Genomic DNA, 15,200 nt, shown 5'->3' on the forward strand with positions numbered 1-15,200 from the left:
TGCACAGAAGATGGGTGGGTCTGGGGCAGCTGCCCAAATTGGCAGGAAAAAAATAGCTGGGACACCTCAGCACTTTGCAGACCTTCTCCTTTCAATCACTGAGATCCTCCCACTCAGCAGCACCGCTGTGCTGTGTCCCAAATAGCTTCCATGCAATGCCTCTGACCTGCTGAGCCCTTGCAGGGGTGACAGCTGGCACTGAGCCTTCATCTGCTAGGTGCTGCAGGGGAGCTGCCCCATGCTGCTGCCAACTCCATGGGCTTTTTTAGATCCAGACCCTTCCACGGGGTCTGATGACCAGGACACCCTGTGCTGGGAAACTATGCTTGGGCCAGCTTGGCGGTGTCTTGGGGAGAGTAGGCTGGCTCCAGGGAGACTGTTCTGGTCCCAAGCAGTACAGATATCCAGGTGCCGTCTTGAGCCATATGGTTGCTGCATCACCACCTGGAGTCTTTCCTGCACTTCTTTTGGCAATTCAGCCCTTTGCTCTTCTACTGACACTGAAGCAAATTCAAGGTGTGTGCCCCACTTCATTTTGCACCCCCACTTGCTCTGGAGTGTTTCTTCTGCAGTGAGTCTTGTGGCATTGGCACAGCTCCCAGACTCTGGAGTATGGAGCCCAGACTTTTCCTACTGTGGTGGGTTAATGCCCTTTCTGAAAACAAAGAGGGGAGGGCTTGTGAGTGCTTTGCCTTCCCTGCAGGGCGTTTTCCCCCTGGGAAACTGAGTCTGTTCCACTCCCCCCTCCCTGCCCAGCTAGGGTATTGCTGCCCAGAGAGAACACTCCTGCCCACTGCAGGCTTGAACTCACGACCTATCCCATTATGGGTCTTATGTGCTACCAACTAAGCCACATGGTGTGTCGTCCCCCCTGCCCAGGGCTGGGCTTTTGGACGCAGGAAGTACCCCTCATATGAACACAGCAGAGGGCACCCAGCCCAAACTGCTACACCTACATGTGTGAAACAGGAAGAAATACACAGGGATGTGCCCCCATGGAAGCCACATCCCTGGCAGCGAGCAAGCCGGGGAGGGGGGGAGCTCTGCCACCCCATCCCTAGCCCCAGCTGTGCCCACACCGTCCCACTGCTGTCCAGGCAGATGCAGGAGAGCACCCTCCACACAGCAAAACCACCTTTTCCCACAGCAGGCTCGTGCTGCTGAACTAAAGCATCAGCAGAACAGACTTGTTCTTTTTTCTCTTTGTTGGTTTTTTTTTTTTTCCTCTTTCCACTTTATAGTATATATGTTATCATTTAGTTATAGGCAGATCACTATTTACAGTACATGAGCGTAGAGATTCTACAGTCTTTCTTTTTTTGTTGGGGTTTGTTTTTTGTTTGGTTGGGTTGTTTTTTTTTTTTTTTTGATGTAAACAAGTAACTCCCCGGCAGGGGGAGCCTGGAAAAAGAAGCCAGTTCTGAAGTTATTTACACAATTTAAAATAGAACTTTTATACCCACCGGATAGATACAGGGGTCATACACTGAGCGATTTGGTTAAATTATCTATGAAACTATAGAATCTGACAATGTAAAAATACAAGAGAACGTTCTCTCGGTTTAGAAGGTAGACAGTTAAATCACACTAGAAATAAACCTCTCTTTTAAAAATAATAACAACAACAACAACAAGAAGAAGAAGAACGACGACGACGACAAGAAAAGGAAAGGCATAAGAACCCATGCCACCTTTTAAAGGTTAAAGTAGAGTACATAAATAAGGACACAACGGAACGGAACTTGGGGTGGAGGTGGTGGTGGTGGGGGGGGGGGAGGGGGAAGTTTTTAAGTGAAATATAAAAAAAACTGCTACCCATTAAAAAAAAAAAAAAAAAGAAAGAAACCCAAACCAAAAGAAAACAAATAAGAAAACCCAAACCAACAGAGTAAAAACTTGATTCTTAATCACAGAGGGATCAGTTCCGCTCCTCTTAACTTCCTCTGCGGGGTAGAGATGTGCGGAGTTAAGCGGCGCTTACTCAGCTCGAAGAAGCGAGGCAGAATTGGCCCCTGATAATTCTTAGCAGTGTCCTTTTACTTAAAAAAAAAATAAAAAATCAAACAGGGAAAAAAAAAAAAAGACAGAATGTAGCTTTTTTTTTTTTTTTTTTCCTTTCATAAATAACAAAGCAGATGTGCCCCTTTTTAGGTGAAATTCTTACACCTTTCTCGAGAAATGCATCAGTTTAGTCTTGCTCATTCTTGCATGCAAACACACGCTCCCTCCCCGACTCAGTATTCACTGCAGCGTGGCTCTCGGCTCGGTGCCGTGGCCACGGCTGTGGCTGTGGGCACTGCACCGCTGCTGCCGCTGCCCCCGACCTCAGGGTGGGCGAGGGAAGAGGAATGAAACCCAAAGGCTGCGTTTGGCTCTATTGCTCCAGATTGTTGGGGATGGGACAACGATGCTTGGAACGGAAAGGGTGTCAGGGCTCAGCCACAAATGATTTATCTCAGTATTCAGCATACCTCCAAAAAGGAGAGGAAAAACAAAAGGAAGAAGCAAAACCAGAACAGAAATAAAGGAAAGAAAAGGGGGGCATAAAGGGAAAAAAAAAAAGTGCTGGTCTGCAATTGCACCACTCCATTGCATGGATCAGTGCTGAAATCAGACACTCAAGACCAACGTGGTGACCAAGCTGCCACATCGCTGCAGATGAGCAGCCCAACCAGCTGCGCTGAGTAGGAGTCAGGATAAACTTTTTCTTTGGGGCAGCTTTGAACATAAATCCCAGGATTGTCCTCTGCATTCAGCCCAGACACTCAGAGAAACATTTGTTCCTTCCTGCAGAGCCCCAGTGACCTGCTGGACTCCAGACAGAAACCCAGCACCCCACCCTGAACAGTGAGCTTTTCTGGGGCTAATCTGTGCAAAAAAAGCCAAGGGGCATTTTATTGTGAAACTCTTCACATTCAGCATTTCCCCACAGTACCCACAGGAAACTACTGGGAGATATTCTATAGTTATATACTTTTTAAAAAATAAATCTCCTCCTTAGTTACTGAAATGCCTACCTTCATCTACCCCTTTGCTCCCAGCTTCTCCTTGAAGTAGTGCTCCCACCTGCCCTGCAGTCCTGGCTCTCATGGGGTGCAGCTTCCTAGGGCTGTCATGGTGCTGGGGTGCAAAGGTTCCCTTTCTGGGGTCCTCAGCTCTGAGCTGCATCCACATCAGGGCACCTGCCATGATGCCACAAGCTGAGTGGGATGTAAAGCTAATCCTTGAGGGGGATGCTCCTGGCTCCCCAGCCAGTCCTGCAAAGTGCTGGTGCCTCTGGCTTCTCTGTGCAGTGCCTGGGCATTGTTTTGCTCCTGCCCTGTTTCCCAGTTGGCATCCAAAACAGTCCCAGGCTGCTAAGAAGTGAGATCTCACCTGCCTCTTGTGCCTGAGCCTTCCTGCCCCTTTGCAGGTTTGAGCATGGTGAGCTCAAGAGACACTTATATTAACCAAAAAACCCACAAACAATAAAGTAGACACTTACTTTGCACCACAAAGCCTGTGTGAGGGATTCTAAACCCCACAGACCTGTGCTTCTTGAGCTGAACACCCTCCACTCTCAGCCACTCTTAAAAGTCAGGGGAAGCCCTTGGGGCTGGCAGCACAAAGCCCCCAGGGCTGACAGCATGTAACCTCTGCTTTTTCTGCTGCAGTGATGGGCTGGCAGCCACTGCTGTGCCTTGCACACATCTGTGCATAGTGCATAAATCCTGGAGAAATTTCCTGGGGAAGGGAGGGAAACAAATCATCCCAATTTAATGGAGGGGGGAAAAAAAATCCCCAAAGCAAAAAACCCCAACCCAATCCCACTTATAGGCTTCAGGCACCACAAAGACCACTTATTGCATCTCTTCCTACCCTATGGGTGCAGTACTGATGGACTCTGTGCAGGGTGAGCCCTCCTTTTCCCGGGCACTGATCTCCATAGCCAGAAGCTGGGCGCGGGCAGGGGCTGTGGGCCAATCCGGGACGCCCAGCTGCAGGAAAACAATGTGAGATTTTTGTATCTGGGTACACCAAAAGCAATGTTTGGGAAGTGACCGAGTGATGCCCCCTGGAGAGGGCTCCCCCAGCTCCAGAGCCCCCAGCTCTGTACTAACCCTTCCCCTCTGCCACGCTTGATGCATCCCCAGCAGGGCCCGGCTGCAGGGGCTTGGTGCCCCTGGCTGAGCAGGAGATGGAAGAATTCCACTTACTTTGCTTCTTTTTGTTGGTTAGTTTGGATTGATCGTTTTCTGAAAAACATCAGCACAGCACAGGACAGTACTACCCACCCTAAATGTGTCGCTATATACATTCTACATAAGCTCTATAGCAATCACATGTAAACATCATCGTTGTGAGGAAATACTAGGACAGAAAAAGGCAAAGCTACAATGAGGCAATTGCCAATAGCAGATGCTCCGTCTCGGCCAGAGCTACTCGTGTGCGCTAAGGTGGGATGGCAAGTGGGGGGAGCTTGTGGCGGGAGTTATGCCAAAACTCACTGCTGAGACAGAAATGGCACAAGGACTGTTCCCTGACAGTAGCTGTCACCAGTGGAAGGTGACGCCGCCGCCGCGTGCGGACCTCCCGCTGCCAAGCTGGGCGTCAGAACCGGGGCTCCCCCGGCAGCAGGGAGAGAGAGCCAGGTAGCGGTGCTGGTATCGGCGCTGCTGGCACTCCTGCTCCCACCAGAGACCGGCTGCATGCACGGCCCCACGGCCAGGACCACCTCGGCAGGGCACAAGCTCTTGACATCACATCTCGTGCAACTTCGGAGGCTTTGGTCATACTCCCTGCAAGACGCAACAGTACCCACGCCAGGAACATGAGCATCAAACCCCTATGTCATGCCAAGAGCAGACCCCAGGAGACTCTAATCTATCTATTGGCAGAGTTAAGGCTATAATATTCTATCTACATAGGATGGCTGAATCCATAGTGGTCTCTGGGTCAGAAAAATAAATGGAGATGATGATGGCAATGGCTTGAGAAGCAGTGAGATTCCTGCTCCCTCTGGAAGATGGAGCCTCTGGCCGGCTCATGTTGGGGTTTGCTCCAGCCGGTGCTGGGCTCTGTCCCCACTTCACCTTGCCTGGAGACGGAGGGCAAGTTTGCAAGCAATTTCATGGTGGTGCTGCTTGAGCATGCCTTAAATCCAAGGGCTCCCAGCCAGAGACAGAGTGGGCAAGCATGCCACAGGGCACAGATGGACATGAAGGACGGATCATAGGTGCCAACTGGGTGCTGGGGAATTGTATGGCTTATCAGGTACTGGGCAGGGCGTGGGCAGGGTATTGGGTAGGGCGGGTGTTTGGTGTGGCTCTATCACTCTGGATTTTGGGCTGGCTGCCAGGTGGGAATCATGGATGGGTCTTCTTGCCCTCCTTGCTTTGCAGGGAGTGGAAGCAAGTAAGAAGCAATCCACTCTGCCCCTCTGGTGTCCCAGCCACCCAGGGAGTTAGAGAAGCCAGCTCCCTTGCTTGGACTCAGAGGTGCCAGTCCCCCAGACCATGCCAGTAAGACCCACTGGACCAAGCCTGACCGGCTCCAGCCCCCTGGCCCTTCTCTTCTGGCTTCAAAGGCCAGAGCAGCACTGGCTGGCTGACTCCCTGGGTAGTGCATCCTTCAACCACCCCTCTCCTTTAATCCTGCAAAGCCCCACGGCAAGAATGGCACAGCACTGGTGTTCCCCACAGCACGTTGGCTCCATGGCGCACCAGGACCGAGCTCAGCATTTGAGCCACGACCCAGGTGGGCTGGAGGCTGGAGGGGGCTGGGGCCACACGAGCAAGATGAATGGCTTTGAGAGCAAAGTGGGCGACCCAGACAGCCCGCCGAGCACCCTGGTTTGCCAGTGGGAAGGGGGCGTGCCTCCACGGCCGATGGGTGGATGGCTGCTCCGTGACTCTGCTCTGGCCCCCCATTTGCTGAGTGGCAAGTGCCTCATTACAGTGCATAGTTAAAAATCAAGGAAGCGGTACAATAAATCTGAATTACAGTACATCTGAGCCATAAATACATTTTTTTTTAAGTATATACTTTTTTTTTTCCCTCTTCTTCTATTAAAAATTAGTTTATAATCCTGATTCTATTCACAATTAACAATTTCATCATCACACACTACAGACGAAAAAATGTTATGGTGAACACAGCTGCAACTCCACGGCAGGAGCATGGGCAGGGCTGGGAGAAGGGCCCGGGGCGGGGTGGCTCCTAGGCTCACCCTAAAACAACCAGTCAGAAGCAGGGGGAGGGGGGGACACTAACGTGTGGCAGTGAGACATCAACACCATGGGGACTCACAGACAAAAGCAGCTTTGTTCAATGTAAACATCGATCGAAGGGACAGCAGTCTCTCGCTTTCTCTCGCGCCTGTGCTCTCGCTCCGCTCTCGCTTTCCACAGACTGAATCATTTCTTTGAAAACGTAAACATATTGGAAGTGCCTTGACTGAGGTATTGAGGTATTCCTCCAAGGTTAAGGCTGTTACCGATGCAGGCTTAGCTGGGCCTCCTGCAGCAAGCTGTCGAAATCCATTGTCTCGTACTTGCTTTTCACCAGAGCCGAGGAGGACTCCTCCGCGCTGCAATCTGGGGGACAGCAGGGACACAAGGCAGCCGGGTCAGGGAGTGAGGAATGAGCAGAAAGGGAAACTGAGGCACAGCAAGGTCCTGCTTGCTGCCCTGCTATCACCATGCTGCATCCCAGCATCACAAAGCCAGCCTGGACAAGGCAGTGATGGCAAAAGGGAGCGGGGACAGTGCTGTCTCCTCCCTCCATTGAAAATGAGCTGCTGGGCAGTGCCCAGCTCAGCAGGTCATACACCACAGACACCCATTTCCAGGTGCACAAAACTGTGGGACACAGCAGAATTCCACAGGGATGTCCCACAGGATCCATGCCAGTCACGAGGAGGGGGTGTCTGCCTGTAGTGCTCTCCAGCCCTCCTTCAGAAGCTGAACAAACAGTGCCACTAAAAAGCCTGGGAAAGTCAAGCAAATGCCAGAAATAAGGGTGCCTAATTTATCAGCAGCTTAACCCTTTTGAGTGTGCCTTTTCGAATGAGCCATGAGTGGCATGGCTACATTTCACCTCTGCCTGTGGGCTCCCCATCTCATCCTGTTCCAGGATGAGCAGAATTTTAGGAACAGCTGCACAATGAGTGGGTGACTGCTGGCCTTGCAGCCATCTGCAGGTGAGGAGCATAGAGAGGGGTTCTCCTCTGTCAGGGGAGGTAGCTCTGGGCCCCCTCCCCACAGCAATACACAGCCATGTGCTAACGTCTTCATCATGGCATGCTGCTTCCTATCTTTGTACCCAAAATGAGAGGCTTTGGGATTTATTTAGATGCACCCACATTTGCAACCATAACCAAGGTCAGAGGGATTGCTAAAAGATTGAACTGGGCACCTAGAGATAAATCAAGACTTAGGGCTTTATTTCCTGGGCCTCAGTCTCTCATGCATGAAGTGAGATATTAACATCACTTCACTCCATGCAGAGGGTACAGAAACGAGCGTGCAGTGTTCCTGAAACACCAAGAGCAGTGAGGGCTGAGTGAAGCCTGGATCACAGTTGTCTTGCAGGACTAGCACAGGGTTCCACTCCTGCCCTTCAGCTCAGGCTGCAATCCATCACTCATGGAGGGCTGGGGGTCCACTAAGACTTTGGTTAATGTGGTCACTAAGTGAGGCACGAGGTCCTGCAGAAGCCCACAAAGCACAGAAAGAGTTAATGTGACCACAGCACAATTTAGTGCCATCATTTTGGCTCAGAAGTGCTTGTGCAGTGTGGTGAATCTGTCCTGTGGAGCAGCAAACCACCCAGATCACCTCTTGGGCTAATGAGATGTTGCTGACTGCTTTCTCTAACGACAGGGAAGGGACATCTCTGCTGGAAGGCATCCAGCGCTGTGTAGAAACACAGCAGACAGGATGGGCTGTGGTCAGCTGAGACCCATCAGCCCTGGTTTGTAATGCTGTTTTGCAGCCAACACACTGCAGGTCCTCAAGCCAATTGCTTTTCTTTGCTCCCCCCAGGTTCCCAAGCCATCTGACTGAGCTAAGAGCAGCTACGTGAGCCATAGGAGAGCCGGTGGCCTTTTCTTGCAGGCTCTAATGACATTTAGGATCCTTGCGTGACGAGGATTCAGCAGTGCAATGTGGAGTTACAGCTCTGAGCTGATAATTGAGGTGCTTTGGAAAAAGCTGCTCCTGCTTTCTTACCCAAGTCAGTGTATCTGGTCCAGAAGAAGTGCCCAAGGCCACCAGAGCTGAGCTGGAAGGAAGGCTCGTTCCTCTTCCTTAGCAAGGTGCCGTTCTTCAGAGATAAGGCGGCATGCTCTGAATACCGGTAGGTGATGAAGCCGTATTTATCTCCCCTGAGCAACCAGAGAAAGAATTCAAGATGTGATGGGCCCTGCAGCCCCTTTGATGTGGCTCTGCCCAGCACTGCACCCTCAGCACTCCATCCTGCCATCCCTACATCCCATTGTTCCTCCATCCTGCCATCCCACCCACCCACAGGCCCTCTCCATGCCCTTGGACCTGGGGACACACTGCATCTCCTTGCCCAAAGCACTGAGACCATAAGCTAGGCTGAGCAAGGGGTTTGGCATGGGGCAGAGCATTTCACCCCACCAGCACAACCACCCTCGCCCACACACAGCTGGATGCAGGGGTGACACTGCACTGCCTGGCAGTGCTACTACTGCCCAGGGAAAGGGGTTGTCTGCAGCCACTGGAGCCACAGACTGTAGCACACTGCCCACCCACCTGTTAGTCCTGGACAGGACCTGACACTCCACAATTTCACCAAAGACCTCAAAGCGTTTCTTCAGTTCACTGGAGCTCATGCTGCTGGAGAGGTTTCTGATATACACCACCCGGCCTTCCCCCTGGCAAAGCAAGGGAAAGGTTTCAGGCTCTGGGACCTCGCACTTCCACGCAGCTGACTGGGCTGCAAACGTAGGCCCATGGAGGAGCCCTTGCAAGCCAGCACCGGGAATCAGGCTGCAGTGGGGCAATACTGCTCTGGACACAGCCTGGCATCTCCAGGGTCTGGCTGTCTTGGCACTAGCTAGCTCATGGGTGCCATCTCCAGGACACCGCTGCTGCAGGGGCAGCCGTATCCAGGATGGAGCAGCCACCGCTGCTGCCTTCTCTTCTAATTTCTCCTGCAGCTTTTTCAGCTTCTCCTGGTGAAAATGCCAGAAAATATTCCCAAGGATAGCCAGAGCAAAATTCTATTGCATTGCAGAAGAAAATGACAGAGGGACAAGCCTGAATGTGTGCATGTCTGAGTGTACAACACTACAGAGGACCAAGTTATTTCCTCTCACACACACCTCCCACCCCACTCCCACCTGTGGGCATATGCTGGGCTCCTAGTGCACAAGGCTGCCGCTCCAGCAGGGCCACATCTGTAGCAGCTGATCAGCTTCAGGGATTCCCCAGCTCACCCCACTAAGTGCCAATGCCAGCAGTGCTGAAGCACCCGTGTAGGATGCTCTGAGCATTTCTGAGCCAAGGACTCCGTGTATTGCCAATCGCTGTTGGCTTCTGCTTCGTGCTGGGTTTTTCACTCCCCTCTCCACCCCCATGTCCTTGTTTAACGCTGGCTTTGCACCAAGGGACGCTGAAGCTGGGGCTAATGGGCTCCACTACTGATTTTCTGGAGTGGGAGATGAACTCAGAGCTGGGGATTGCTTTGTCCCAGAGTGAGGTCCCCGCTCACTTACGATGGCCTTCTCTCGTCTCTTCTCCAGCTGGCCCCGGTGCCTGCTCCCTCTCTGACACTGCTCACCATTCTCACACCTGGGAAGTGAGGAAGAAGATGTCAGCGTGGGGGTGTAGTAGGAGGGAATCTGGTGGAGGAAGATTCGAGAAGCTGAGGCACATGGCATCTGCAGCAGCAGGCAGGCCAAAAAGAGATGGGGGTCTGGAAACACTGGGAAGGACACTGGAAAGTCCTTTCTGATAGATGTCAGAGAGGGTTCCCAGGTGTGGCTTCAGCCCCTGCCCACACCCCATGGGTTTTCCAGGGCCATGGCAAACCCTGTGTGCTCCTCCTGCTGCTTTCTCTGGCCATGCCTGACGTTTGCAGCAGCTGCTGATGCAGTACCAATTATCTGAATAGGTTTTCTTTCGTTAATTATTGTCTTTATTACTGGGACCCGCGGAGCAGAGGGAGTTGGGGCTGCCACGCACCAGAGCAAAAATGCAGGGGCAAGAACAGTCCCAAGAGCCCTCCCCATGGCCCTCCTGTACCTGAAGGTGCGTCTGCTCGCGGGCGATCGGGACCGGCAGCACGAAGACCCTGAGCTGGACCTGCTCCGGGAACAGTAATGTGAAGTGGTCCTGGAAAGGAGGTTTCTCCGCCGGCACAGCTTGGTATCGCCATGTTCTTCCTCCTCCTCCTCTTCTTCCTCCTCCTCCTCCACGAGGGAGCCACTGTCACTGCAGCTGTCTTCAAAGACATTGTCATACTCGGGGGTCTTGCAGAAGACAATGTCCTCATCATCAAGAGCACTGTCCAGAAAGCCAAAGTGCTTCGTTAAGCTGGCTCTGATCTCCTGGTCTCTCAGCTGCTTGATGCCATTCTTCCACAGCATCTCGCCGCCTGCCTCCTTGCCGCTGAGGTCCAGCCCCTGGTAGTGGGCAGCCGGGATCCTCCTTTTGTGGTCCAACTCCACCTGGCCCGGGGGCTCCCATGATTTGAGCACCTTCCTCTGCAGTGTGGCCTCGGGCTTCAGCACCTGGCAGTAGTCATGGTCCCCAAAGGAGCGGGAGAAGGGCCGCTTGAGCACACCCTGCTGCTCGGGGAGTGCGGGGCGCTCGGCCGCTCGGCTCAGGTGGGCGAAGAGCTCTGTCCTCTCGGGGTGCTTCCTGGGGGCTTTCCAGGAAGCTGCTGGATCCCCTGCACCCCTGGGGCTGGGGGCTGTCCCATCCTCTTTCCCTGGCTCCTGGGGGATGTCTGGCTTGTATAGGTCCTCCTCGGCAGGCTTATATGGTGGAGTGGTGGGCGGCGTGAGACCTGAACCCCCCCCGGACAAAGGGCAGGAGTCAGCTCTGCCCCTGCCATCCTGCCCCATCCCACCCTGGTGCCTGGGCTGCAACAGGCATTGCAAGGGAGGAGGCTGCTTGGTCCCACAACCTCATCCATCCAGCGGCACTTGGGAAAAAGAAAGATGCCTGATCCCAGCAGGGACCAGAGGACTTTCCCTTCCCCCCTGGTTCATGCAGGGGCCCTCTGAACAGTGCCTCCATCCCAAACACATCTCCCTGAGCTGCTCACAGTGCTGTGATGCAGAGGCAGCATATGGGAAGTCTCCTGAGTTTGCAGTGCACAGTAGGGGTGTGCCAGCAGATGAACTTGTCCCCTTGGCTGGGCTTGGCTGGAGCTGCTGACTCCAGTCTGAATTTAGGGTAGATTTACCCCCTCCCTGAGAGGATTTTTGCAAAATTAAGGAATTAAAACCCTGTCCTACCTGCTGTCCCACACAGCTCCACAGTCAGCATTGGCTCAAAGTTTCTCTTCCCAAAGGTTGGGTCACTGGAGAAGCACAGAAAATTGGGAGAAAGTGTTCAGGTGATCCACAGTTCCAGAAACCAGAAGCTGATAAAACACTGCCTGCAAGAGAGCCCTCCCACCGTGGCCAGTGCCTGACAGAGTAACCCTACAGAAGGGTGAAAGGTGAGCAAGACAAGCAGCATGCCTTCCCTGTCCCAGCCAGGGTCCTGGGGCACAGTGTCCCTGGAACAGAGAAATGCTCTCTTGCACCTGAGTGATGGCTGTGGCTTCCCATAGCCTCACACTCAGCTGCTCAGCTCAGTCTGCTCTGCAAAAGCAGCTTCTCTCACTCACTGCAGCTGTTTGCCCAGCCAGACAAACCCAGGCAGCTTTTCAGCCCCAGTGCTGTTCTTCTAGCCCCATGCCCACTTACGTTTGTGCCAAGGACAGCGTGAGACACCGAGGTGTTTCTGAAAGGCAGGGAGAGAAGCAGGGTTATCAGCAGAGCTGTGCCACCTCCCATGCCCATGACGCTTGCAGCAGGAGCCAGGGCCCCTCAGCCCACCCTGGCCTGGCCAGAGGCTGGGGACCATGGGCTTTGCCTGCCTGCAAGAAGGGAGCATCTGCAGAGTGCTCTAATACTGCCAGAGTTGAGCCATTTGAGCTCACAAAGTGCTTGTGGATAGCTGTGATTTGGGGGCACCAGTGCAGCTGAACCCCAGTGCCCAGGCACAGGGCAATCCCATAGGGAAAAGGGACCTGGAGGGATGGGGCAGCCTGGTTCCTTCTGGGTTAGCACTACACCAACTCCTTCATCTTGTTATAAGGATGGGGAAAATGAGGCAGAAGGCTCCCATGGTTTGAAACAGTACCTCAAAACTAGAACAAGCCCCCAGGTCCCCATGCATGGGACCCCATAGGCAGCCAGCACATAGGTCAGGACTTGGCTATGCATGTGCATGGGGCTGCTCTCAGCTTCACTGCCAGCTGAATGCCAGACACCTGGCCAGCAACACTTGCCTGCAGAAATGGCACAGGCAGTGTGGGCACACCCAGCAGGGGTGACCAGAGTGACAGCCCCTGACTCCCTCACCTGCTTGCTCCAGGAGGGCACAGCGCCGGCTCTCAGTCCCATCGCCCACCTCACCATGCCCCGGGGAGCACATGGAGAGAGGCTGGAGCTCTGCTGGTGCTGCTGTGCCCCCCACCTCCACTTCAGCTGCAGGCTCTTGAGCGGAGAAGCCCTCCAGCGCTGGGCACAGTGTGGGTTGCCTGTAAGTCAGAGCATTCTGGGGGCTGTGGCTATCCCCTGCCTCCCTGGGGCTGGAGGGGTCAGAAGATGGCTCTTCAAGGAAGGAAAGCCAGTGGCCAAGCTCAGGGTTGAGTCTCTTGGATCGACGGACAGCATAAATGGTGCTCTCCTGCTTGCGGGCCACCTTCCCTGCAGCTACACCCAGGACAGCCACACACTTCCCAGCATCATCCTCAAGTCCACTTGGCTCCCGCAGTGCCTCTGCCTCGGGCCTGGCGCTCTGCCGTGGCTCACCCTTCTCTGTTGCTGTTTTGGCTCTGGATGTGCAGGTCCCAGCGGCATCCTCCCCATCGTGGGGTAGTGGCACAGGGGAGTGGGAGCCAGGTGGCTGGGTCAGGGCAGCATACACAGGCTTGCCCAGGCGGTATGGCTTGCTCACATCGCACAGCAGGTCCCGTGCCAGCAGTTCCTTTAGGATGGAAAAGGATGCTCCAGGCTTCTTGCAGGCCCCAGACACTTGCCAGGTGCAGCCTGGCCGGCTCTGGGTGCTGACAGGGGTGCCTGGCTTTGCAGGGCAGTCCGGTTTTGCTCTCTTGAAGGGGCTGCTGCAAGGCTGGGCCTTGGCGTCGGCGGTGTCACGGAGAGGCATCTTCCGCGCTGGCAGGCAATAGGTGTGCATGTAGCGGATGAGTTCCACCATCGAGTGCATCTCCCCCTCACAGAACTGGCTCCTGGGGCCATCATCTGCCAAGGAGGAGGGGGTCACTGAGTCACCAGAACTCAGCGAGTCCTCACTGGAGTCACTGTCATCCTCATGATGAGTGCAGTCACCTGGGGACTGGTGGTGGCGGCTGCTGGGGCACTCCTCAGGTGCCCCAGGGCCTTTGGTCTGGGGGCAAGGAGTGGTGGAGGTCAGGTGCCGGTGCAGCTCGGTGCAGCTGCGGCTCTGCGTCTGCGGGACACTCACCCTTCTGTCCCGGGGACCCTCCACCTTTGGAGATATAAGAGGAGAAAAGTCAGCCTCAAGCCCACAGCCGTGACCTGACACAAGTACCAGGCACAGAGCAAGAGGCTTCCTGGGCTGACAGAGCCACCCCACATCCTTGAAGCCCCAGGTTTAGGCCCTCCAGCATCCCAACATGCCTGGGGTCAGCCCCACACCACAGGGGGTTTCCACTGGGCCTGGGGGTACTGGCAGCTCAACAGGCCCAAGCACTGTCCTTCCAACAGCTGGCATGCAATGATAGTCCTTCTCCCCAGGAGGGATTTGCTGCTCTTCCCAGGCAATCTAATTTGCCAGGCCTAATGCACCACACAATTACCATTAGCCAAGTAGAAATGTCTTTGATGGCAACTTCTGCTGGGTTTCAGGAGATTAGCTTAAGTGACTGGGTCGGCTCTGCAGCACGGCATGCAGCTCTCCCAGCCAATAGCACCCAGCTTGGGCTGAGAATCAGCGTCGAGGGGGTGGCCAGGGAGCACACAGTGCTTTCAAAAACAGCTGGGAAAGGCCTGACCCCACTGGGTCCAAATGAGATCGAAACATTTCTCAGCTCAGCATGAAGCCCAGAGGTTTCACTGAGCCCAGACTGCAACCCCCATGCAGACAAGGATAGGAATGCCAGCGACTCGCCTGCCCCCAGCCCCTGGCCTAGCTCAGAGCCTGCCCACACTCCCTGACGCCGTCCTTTGGTGACCTCCTGCAGGATGGCTCCTGCGAGGTGGGCGCTGGACGGGCTCGAGCTCTGCCCGCTGACAAGTACCTTTGTGCAGGGCCGTGCGGGTCGGGACTTAGGGGTCCCGGGGCGCCGGGTGCTCCCGTCCCGCTGAGCCTCACAGCTCGGAGGCACGTGTGATGGAGAGAGGAGCAACTTCTTCAGCTGCAAAGAGAAGTGGCAAGAAAAGGAGTCGGCATCACAGCAAGGGCGAGTGAAAGTGCCGGCTGGGCCAGAGCCCCGCGGCTTGCACCTGCACTGGGCACATCCACTGCTCAGCATCAGACCCAAAAATGGGGGGCAGGGGAAATATAAAAAGGCAGGAAGGCATTTCCCACTTCCCCCTGGCTGCAGGGACAGGCACCCAGTGGCACATGGCCCTGAGCGGGCAAGGGCTGTCTCCACAGCATTCATCCCCAGGGACCCCCAGGCAGGTCAGGGTAGTAGGGACATGAGGGAATTTACTTCCCAGGGGCACAGGAACTGTCATGCCACTCAAACTTCTCATTCCATCAGTTCTGCCCTTAGGTGACAGAGACATTACACTGGCAGGAGTGGCAGGTTTGAGCAGATGGGTCAGATCCCGGTGCATTTCTCATTTAGCCAAAACATCCAGAGGGGACCTTGACTCATTAACGAGCTCAAGGCATCTTCCAGATGTAAGCCCCTGTGGGACCTGTTGGGGATCTTCCCCAACACAGTCTGTCCAGCCCATGGGCAATGGGAGTGGGGCTACC

The 15,200-nt window shown here is 54.4% G+C and overlaps 1 protein-coding gene across 1 annotated transcript in view; it reads right to left on the bottom strand.

The window, feature by feature from the left end:
* Positions 1-2,523: 2,523 nt before the first annotated feature.
* The window catches only part of PPARGC1B (PPARG coactivator 1 beta), a 51,916-nt gene continuing 39,239 nt past the window's right edge, over positions 2,524-15,200 (bottom strand). Inside the window, exons 4-12 of the mRNA XM_054168319.1 lie at positions 14,512-14,628; positions 12,590-13,739; positions 11,930-11,966; positions 11,474-11,538; positions 10,254-11,019; positions 9,725-9,800; positions 8,760-8,881; positions 8,211-8,365; positions 2,524-6,575 (exon numbers count right to left, since the gene is read on the bottom strand). Of these exons, the coding sequence (XP_054024294.1) occupies positions 6,472-6,575; positions 8,211-8,365; positions 8,760-8,881; positions 9,725-9,800; positions 10,254-11,019; positions 11,474-11,538; positions 11,930-11,966; positions 12,590-13,739; positions 14,512-14,628 (2,592 nt within the window). The 3' untranslated portion in view covers positions 2,524-6,471. The remainder of the gene's footprint in view (positions 6,576-8,210; positions 8,366-8,759; positions 8,882-9,724; positions 9,801-10,253; positions 11,020-11,473; positions 11,539-11,929; positions 11,967-12,589; positions 13,740-14,511; positions 14,629-15,200) is intronic.

The sequence above is a fragment of the Dryobates pubescens genome, chromosome 16 (assembly GCF_014839835.1).
Source record: "Dryobates pubescens isolate bDryPub1 chromosome 16, bDryPub1.pri, whole genome shotgun sequence".
Lineage (NCBI taxonomy): Eukaryota > Metazoa > Chordata > Aves > Piciformes > Picidae > Dryobates > Dryobates pubescens.